Here is a 9,357-nt window from a genome sequence, read left to right as displayed (position 1 = left end):
ATTCCATCAAAAATAGAAAATGCACAGGAGCAAATATATATATATATATATATATATTCCATGAAAAATTAGAAAATAAAGATAAGCAAAACATTAAAAATCCCTTTGTAATCCTATCACAAGAGAAACTGATAATGCTACGTGAGGCCCTGCCACAAAATTGATTTGTTCCATGGAAATTGTGGATCAAAGACTTCCTAACTAGGTAGAAGTTGCTTTGCTCTTCATGCTCCGGGTCTCTTGTGGATCCAAGAGTTAGGCAAGTGAGTTCTGAGTCTGCCTCATGCTTCCCTTCAGTCTTATTTATAAGCCACTTGTGGACTGTATGCATCCTCATCCTTTCAGGACACCCAGCAAGGACTCCTGGAATTTAGCAGCGCCTTCATAGCAGGGCTTTCAACCAATTTGAACCTGTTCAGCTACGGTGACAAAGTGAAACTGAAACAGACCTGAATTTTGTAAAATAAACGTTGAATGATCCAAACGGTAACTTGAATGGGAAAATTTGCAGGTCAGCGCCTTTGAATGGGAGACTTAGAAGAGATGGTATAGTTAACCCTTTCAGGAGGCTGATATGGAAGATTTGATTGTGGCCAGAACTGTGGACAGGAACACACACTCAGCCATCTTTGAGCAGGTCACCGATGTTTTTCACTCAGTCGGTCAAGAGGTGTGGTTGCTATGCAACATGCCCACTTCCCTTGTTTTCTAAGAGGGAGATCAAGTTCCAATAGGGCTTTGATCTGTCATTTCTGGTTAACATGGCACTTCACCCAGGTTTTTAAAAATTCAGGATTGTTTTAGTCTGTGGGGTCACTTGGGTAAGGGTCACCCATTGTGGTAACTCATGGTGTCACCCCTCCTCCCATATGAGACCATACAGAATCCTTAGCAATGTTTTGTCAATTTTAATTATAGAATAATATGTGATAAATATAGTTATAAATTGCTTAAATGATAGAAACTCTTTCTATACAGGGTCTCGATATGAGTTTGAACTGACTCCATGGCACTTGGACAATAACAAGACTTATTAAGTTCTATGAATGCTAACAACAAATTTCTTTTGTAAAATCTTTTGTAAAATGTAAAAGCATTCAACATTATTAGTTACAACATTATTAGTAACTGAATATAAACCTTTACAATTTTTTCTCTTTCTTTTCCTTTAATTGCACTTCATTCTCAAAAAAGTTCTTGATGTAAGTTCACAAATATTACTTACCCCAATATTGTAGCTAAAACGTTATAAAATTTGACAAAATAAGCAATGATTATAAACACGGGCAACAGCTCCCCATTACTGGTACTTTGTAAAGTTCCGTTGGCCCTGGAAGTAATAGGAAAGAAAACCTAAAGGATTTTAAGGTTCCTTCCAACTCAGAAATGTTGATTCTCAGTACTAATCCCTAGAATGCTTCTTGGGACATGGAAATACAAAAGTGAAAGCCTGAAAAGAAACAAAGAAAAAAACACAGACAACAAGAGAAGCGACAGCACATGCTTGTAATTCACGTGGATGAAATCATGTGATATGAAGCATTCTTGTAATAGGCTGGTAATGGCAGCTCTGAACAGAGGGCTTTAGAAATTTCTAAAGTAAATTGGCATAGAGTTTGAGCTTACTTGCTAACCTAAATGTAGGAGGTTGGATTCACCCAGAGGTACCTCAGAAGAAAGACCTGGCAATCAATTTTGGAAAAATCAGCTACTGAAAACCCTACAGAGCCCTGTTCTACTCTCACACACATGGGCTCACCATGAGTCAGAGTAAGCTGGGCTCTCAAAAAGTTTTTGTTGTTATAACTATGAGGATTTTTTTTTTTTCTTTAAAAATTTTCTGCTGAAACATGGTACAAAAATTTTATAGACAGTCATATTGGTGTCACCTCATCTGACAATGTCATCTGGAACAGAACACACCCCTGCTGTCCCTTAGTGATACTTCTGATTTGAATGTGACTTTGTGTGCCATGACTGAACGAGCTGAATCCTTTTGAAGTCCTGCTTAGTGTAAGTTTGTGTGAGACAATTAACCAAAGACTCCAAGTCTATAAACGTGCATCAGGAATATGAGTTAGGCTGTTCCTCAAGAAATAACTTAGATAAAATACAAATGAAAACGGAAATGTAGCTCTGCTTGCAATATATAGAAGGGGAAAAATGGAAAGACTTCCTTGAGATATCAAAAGAATGTTGTGGTCAAACGAATCTCAGCAGCAGATGTACTTGATCCAAGATACAAAATGCTTACTGTGAGTGATGATAGCTGTGCTGCTGGGTTTGACTAGATTCCTCGTCATGAATTGCATTGGAGAATCAGTGAGGATGCATGCAGACATCCATGAGTAAAACACAGGCTCTGTCAGGGACAACGCAGAAAGAGGCTCTCTCCTGGTTTCCCCATACCCTGGATATGTGGTTTTTGCGGTTGTTGTTATTGTTAAGTGCTGTCAAGTTGGTTCCAAGTCATAGTGACGGCCGACCTTGTGGTTCAAACTGAACTTGAGGTCGAGTGCTTATCCTATGGCCCCACCCCAGGACTCTTTGAGCTACAGTTATCCTGTAACATGGAGATGATAAGCCATGATGTCAACACGTGGATCACCGGGAGTCAGAACCGACTTGACGACAATGTTTAATATCCATTGCAGGTGGACTGGGGTGGCACAAAGACATGCTTGCTTGCTAACTGAAGGCTGGAGGTTGGATTCACCCAGAGGTTCCTTTGAAGAAAGGCCTGGCAATCAACTTTGGAAAAATCAGCCACTGAAAACCCTATGGAGCCCAGTTGTGCTCTCACACACATGGGGTCACTATGAGCCAGGTCCGCTCAGTGCCAACTGGTAATAGTCCCCTCTAGAATTTTTGAAAGAGTTAGGTAGAATGTAGGAAAATCACTGGCTTTCAGTACTCACTTTAAATATAGAGTAGCTACCATACTGTTAAGGACCTCTGGCAGTGTAGTGGTTACAAATCAGGCTGTGAACCTTAAAGTTGGCAGTTTGAAACTACCAGCCACTCCGCAGGAGAAAGATAAGGCTTTCTGCTCCCGTAAAGATTTACAGCCTCGGAAACCTTGTACAGGGTCGCTATGGGTTGGAACCGACTTGACGGTACTTAACAACAACAACAATGGCACTGTTGTTCTGGTGTGGCACTGTGGGTTCATGCGCTAGACTGCAAAGTCGGTTTGAACTGCAAGGTTGGTGGTTCATGCTCACCAGTTGCTCCTTGGAAACCCTATATAGAGTCACTATGGGTCGGAACTGACTCAATGGCACTTAAAAACAACTGTACGTTGTTAAGTACTGCTATGTAAGGAGCTCTGGTAGCGTAGTGGTTACGAATCGGGCTGAGACCCGCAAGATCAGCAGTTCGAAACTACCAGCTGCTCCGTGGGAGAAAGATGAGGCGATCTGCTCCCATAAAGATTTACAGCCTCGGAAACCCTGTTCAGGGTCGCTATGGGTCAAAACCGACTCGACGGCACTTAACAACAGCAACATGTCAGTCCTATATAGGGTTTCTGTGGAGCAGCTGGTGGATTTGAACTGAAGAACTTTTGGTTAGCTTATCCTACAGCAGTAGACCAGGACTCCAGGTACTTTATATAGGACAAAAATTCTTGAGGGGTTGGGCTCTGTCTTTTCTAATCTATAATCTGACTGGCCCCCGGCAGGATCACAGTTAAATGATGTTGGTTGATTCAGATGTGGGGAAAATTTGTAGGTGGACTTCTGACAACAACTTATCATATAAAGTAATGTTATTGTTGTTAAGTGCCATCGAGTCGGTTTCGACCCATAGCAACCCTGTATAGGATTTTTAAGGAGCAGCTGCTGAGCTTGACCTTGTGGTTCAAAGAGACTTTGCAGTCCAGCTCATTAACCCACAGTGCCACACCAGGACTCCATAGAAAGTAATAACAACATGATATTTAAATAATTATTTTAAGACAGTGTAAGGAGATGTATGAAAAGGGGAGTGGCTGCTAAAATACTGCTTTTCTCAAGAGGTTTACCACCAACATATAATCCAAGCATACAGAGCCCATCCTGCCTGACCTGATTCCTTCTAGGCTAATCTCTCCTCACCCCACAACCCTTCCTGCCTCCTGACATTTGACGGTGATTGGTGTTATTTCATATTTTTATTATAACATTCAATTATATTCACAGATTCCAAGTCTGATTACTTGGCTGCTTACTTGGCATGATGGTCAACTTACTATTTTTTAAAAGTGGAAATAAACATTCATGGAATTCTATAAGATTAGGGAGCTATGTCCAGTGCTTTTATCTGTGACTTGGTTGAAGATATGGAAGCTGCAAAGCTAAGTAAAATGGTTCATACATTAGGTGACAGAATCAGGGCTCAAACAGACTTCAACAGGCTGGTGTTCAGGGCCAAAAACAACAAGGAGAAATTCAGTAGTGATTAATGTTAAGTCTTGCATAAGTACAAATGGGAGAGAGCTGACTCTGCCTTCATTGTTTTGAAAAAGATATTATTTTGAAGAACAATACTAGCTTACACTTAATTAAAACACTCACTACATTTATTGGGATGTTGTGAGGTGGGCTTTATATATGTTATTTTTTTTAGATTATGTTGGCATAAAACTTATTATACCTACTTCATAGATTTCTTACAAAGGTTAAGAAATGTATTCAAAGTCATAGCACTTTTTCATGGTGGTAAATATTTGTACGTATGTGATGAAACATTTGCAATTTCAACATTCTTCCCATGTGCAATTCAATGACATTAATTATGTTTAGCATGCTTTCAACGATTACTATTTTTACAAAGTTTTCCATCACTCTGTTGTTGTTAAGTGCCATCGAGCTGGTTTTGACCAATAGTGACTCTATATAGGGTTTCCAAGTTGTGGCTGGTGGGCTTGAACCGCAGACCTTGCAGTTCAAGCTGACTTTGCAGTCTAGCGTATTAACTCACAGCTCCACCCCAGGACTCCTTAATAGAAGCTCCATCACCCTTGATCGAAGCTAAATGTCCTTTTATCAATAAGTCCCTCCTCCTCCTTCTGCCAGCCCCTTTGTGGTTGTTGTTGTTAGGTGCTGTCCAATTGATTCCGACTCACAGCAGCCCTGTATATTACAGAATGAGACACTGTCGCGTCCTGTGCCTTCCTCACAGCCAGTAAGTACACTTAAGTCCATTGCTGCTGCCACTGTGCCAGTCCATCTCCTGACGGGTCTTCCTCTTTGTTTCTTTCTTTTTTTTAAGAGTTCAACTTTTTATTGAACACGTTGCAAAGGGATTCAGTCAAAAAGACCAAACCCTATGTCACCATCGGACTCTTCAGATTCTTCTTTCTTTGCTTCCACTTTCTTCTCCTCGGCTGGGGCAGCAGCGGTGGAGGGGGCAGGTCTGCCTGTTGGTGTAGCACCGGCTGCTGGTGCAGGTCCACCAGCCTGGACATTGCAGATGAGGCTTCCGATGTTGATGTTGCCCAGGGCCTTTGTGAACAAGCCAGGCCAGAAAGGCTCAACATTGATGCCTGTCGCCTTGATGAGGGCGTTGATCTTGTCCTCCGTGATGGTCACCTTATCGTGGTGCAGAATGAGAGCCAAGTAGATGCAAGTGAGCTTAGAGACGGAGGCCATGGTGCGGGAGTGCTAGATTGGCAGCTACCTGGTGTGGTGCTAGTCGCCGGATGAAGTGAAGGCCTCACCCCAACGTGGCCTTAGCTTCCTCGGAAGGACTGAGCATCTTAGCGGCAGCTGAAGAAAGAGTGATCTTTCTCTTTTCATTGATACTCTTTACCAAACATAATGTCCTTCTCCAGTGACTAGTCCCTCATGATACTGTGTTCGAAGTATGAGAGATGAAGTCTCGACGTCCTGGCTTCTGTGGAGCATTTTGTCTGTGCTTCTCCAACAGAATTTTTTTTTTGTTCTGGCAGTTCATTGTACTTCCAATATTCTTCTCCAATACCATACCTCAGATACATCATTTCTTCTATGATCTTCTTTAGTCACTGGCCAACATTCACATGCATATGAGGTTATTGAAAATACCATGTCTTAGGTAAGGCACGCCTCAGTCCTCAACTGACGTCTTTGCTCTTGAGCATTGTAAAGAGGTCTTGTGCATCAGATTTGCCTAATGCAATTCATCATTTCATATTTTCACTGCTGCCTCCATGAGTGTCGATTGTGGATCCAAACAAAATGAAGTCTTTAACATCTTCAATCATTTCTCCATTTATCATGATGTTATTTATTGGCCTAGCTGTGAGGAGTTAAAAAAATTTTTTTTTTACATTTTTATTTTACATGGAGAGGCAATCCATACTGAACGCTGTAGTCTTTGATCTTCAGTAAGTATTTTAAGTCCTCTTTGCTTCCAGCAAGTAAGGTTGTATCATCTACACATCTCAGGTTGTTGATGAGTCTTCCTCTAATCTTGCTGCTCTGTTCTTCTTTATATTATCCAACTTCTTGGATTATGTGCTCAGCATACAAATTGAATAAGTATGGTGAAAGAATACAACCCTGTCGCAAATGGTTCTTAATTTTAAACCACTCAGTGTTCTCATGTTCTGTTTGAACAACTGTCTCTTGGTCCATTCACAGATTCCTCATGAGCACAATTAAATATTCTGGAATACTCATACTTGGCAGTATTGTCCATAGCTTGTCATGATCCACACAATCCGAAGCCTTTGCATAGTCAATAAAGCACAGGCAAACATCTTTCTGATATTCTCTGCTTTCAGCCAAGATCCACTGGATATCAGCAATGATATCCCTCATTCCACAGCCTCTTCTGAATCCTGCTTGAACCTCTGGAAGTTCTCTGTCAATGTATGTTCGCAGCCGTTTCTGTATTATCTTTAGTAAAACTTTACTTGCATAGGATATCAAAGATATTGCCAATGATTTCTGCATTCCATTGGGTCACCTCTCTTTAGAATGGGCACAAATATGGATCTCTCCCAATCAGTTGGCCAGATAGCTGTCTTCCAAATTTCTTGGCAGAGATGAGTGAGTGCCTCTTGTGCTGCCTCACTTTCTTGAAAGATTTCAATTTTCATTCCATCAATTCCTGGTGCCTTGTTCTTTGCCAATTCCTTCTCAACCATTTATTTTTGGTATAGTGACTCTGAGTACTCCTTCAATCTTCTTTTGATGCTTTCTGCATCATTCAATAATTTGCCCAGAGAATCCTTCAGTAACAAAAGTTGAAGCTTGAATTTTTTCTTCAAATCCCCTAGCTTGATAAATGCTGAACATGTTCTTCCTTTTTGGTTTTCTGACTCCAGATCTTTGCACATTTTGTTGTAATATTTGGCTTTATCTTCTCGAGCTGATCTTTGAATTTTTCTATTCAGCTCTTCTACCTTCTCATTTCTTCCAGTTGCTTTAGCATCTGTATGCTGGACAGCAAGTTTCAGTGTCTCTTCTGACATCCATTTTGACCTTTTCCTTCTTTCTTTTCTTCTTAATGGAGAACATTATGCTGGGTGAAATTAGTCAATCACACAAGGACAGACACTTTATGAGACCAATATTATAAAAAGTCAAGAAATAACTTACACAGTAAATGAAGCATTCTTTGTTGATACCCAGGGTTGGGAAAGAAGGGAGAGTAATTCACTGGCTAGAGGGTAGATACATGTTAACTTGAAAGACAGGGAAGGCAATATACAACAAGAGGCAGATTGGCAGAAGAACAATGAAGGCAGGAAGACACGGGGAGGTATGTAGGAGTTAAAGGGAATAGAGGTAAAGACTGTCATATATACACTCCTGCAATAACGGTGATATAAGAGTATATACATGCATAGATATACAGGTTGAATAAGTATGGGAGGGAGAATGGGAATGCACCAAACAAATATATAAGGTTTAACAGAGGATATTTGCTCATGGGTTTTTTCTTTTGTTGCAAACATATGTAAGAATACAAAGGGCAAAATTATGACAACTTCTTAGATATGACTAAACACTTTGTTGCTGGGTCTAGGCACTCAGAACCATAGTTTTGGGGAACACAGTGGTCAGTTGGCACCACATAGTCCCCAAAGACAATATTCTACATCCTATTTTTGGGAGTAGTGACTGGGATCTTAAAAGCTCATGAGTAGCCATCTAAGGTGCAATTATTGGTCTTTGTGCGGAGGAAAGAAGAATGATGAAACTTGAAGGCACTTGGTATCAGTTAGTCCAATGGATGAATGGAACATTTAAAAGTCAGTCCCCATGACTCTGGGACCAGAAGAAGTAGATGGTACTGAGCTACACCAGCAGTGGAGTCCTGATGTGGCATTGTGGGATATACATTGGACTTCGAGCTTCAAGGTCGGCAGTTTAAACCTAGCAGTCTCTCCTCGGAATCCCTATGTAAGGTTGCTATGAGTCAGAACAGATTTGAGGGCACACAACAATAACACTACCAATTGTTTAGAAAGGAATCAGGTTAGAAGGTCCCAGATTGAGAGCAATAAAATGTCAAACAAAATTAAAAACATACAAGAAATACCAGGCTTAACTATCAGAAAGAGACCAGAGGAACCCAAGAGTATGGTCCTCAGTCATCCTTCAGGACTTGGACTGAACTCACCCTCATAGCTCTATTTTAAGTCAAGCAGTATCATTAGTGAGGTATACACACCATGGAATGGGCAACCATTCAAGATTGAAAGGGCAGCTTTTACCTAAGGACAAAATTCAAAAGGGCTGGCAAAGAAGGAGGAATGGGAGCAAGAAACACAGGAAGGAAGTGAGATAAGTCATGTTACACTGGCTGATGGGATTGCAGTCATTGAAATAAAATGAAGTACAAGATTTATTGAATATAAAATTGATGATCTGCTCTGTAAACCAGTCAATTCACAGTAAAAAAAATAATAAGAATAAGAAAAAAAAGAGTAGGTATGGAAGCTAATAAAACTGAAAATAAATGTATAATAAAGGCAACGATAAAAAAGAAGTGGAGCTGAAAAAGGAAGAAGAGGACGCAAGGAAGGAAGAATGTGTGAAGTGGGGAGAAAGAGTAGGAGAGGAAGGAAACTTAGGTTTCAATGAAAGAAGCCAGAAGCAAAGGCAGTTTTGTGGTCTATGTTCTTCCCAGACACAATATTGTATTCTGGACACCAAATTTTAGGATAAAAATATACAATCTAGTGTGTGCAGAAAGAGAACATATTTGTGAAAGAGCTGGGACAGTTGAAGGTCTAGGTAGACAATGCCCAAGATTTTGATACTTCAAGAAAGCTTGAGAAAGGTTCTTCTGTGGATAAGCTCCAGACTCAGCAAACATTACTCCAGAGGGATGCAAGTTCCAGGGAAACATGTTCAGTTATTCTGTAAGAAAAAAAAAAAA

The 9,357-nt window shown here is 40.5% G+C and overlaps 2 protein-coding genes across 3 annotated transcripts in view; one reads left to right on the top strand and one right to left on the bottom strand.

Moving 5' to 3' along the window:
* Window positions 1-9,357, top strand: part of ADAMTSL3 (ADAMTS-like 3) — a 465,021-nt gene that overhangs the window by 78,022 nt on the left and 377,642 nt on the right. The window lies entirely within an intron of this gene.
* Window positions 5,289-5,633, bottom strand: LOC102825414 (60S acidic ribosomal protein P1-like). 2 transcript variants are annotated; one of them, XM_006870925.1, is made up of 2 exons: window positions 5,563-5,633; window positions 5,289-5,487 (listed from the first exon to the last, which is right to left on the bottom strand). In XM_006870925.1, the coding sequence occupies exons 1-2, from the start codon at window positions 5,631-5,633 to the stop codon at window positions 5,289-5,291; spliced, it is 270 nt and encodes an 89-aa protein (XP_006870987.1). The 2 variants fall into 2 exon arrangements, with proteins under 2 accessions (XP_006870987.1, XP_006870986.1); XM_006870924.1 differs by having other exon boundaries at window positions 5,289-5,633.

This window comes from Chrysochloris asiatica, unplaced genomic scaffold, assembly GCF_000296735.1.
Source record: "Chrysochloris asiatica unplaced genomic scaffold, ChrAsi1.0 scaffold00156, whole genome shotgun sequence".
Lineage (NCBI taxonomy): Eukaryota > Metazoa > Chordata > Mammalia > Afrosoricida > Chrysochloridae > Chrysochloris > Chrysochloris asiatica.
This window is presented reverse-complemented; position numbering and strand designations above follow the sequence as displayed.

What these genes read in the sequence shown, in the direction of transcription:
- LOC102825414 (XM_006870924.1), bottom strand. Translation starts at nt 5,633, where the DNA reads ATGGCCTCCGTCTCTAAGCTCACTTGCATCTACTTGGCTCTCATTCTG.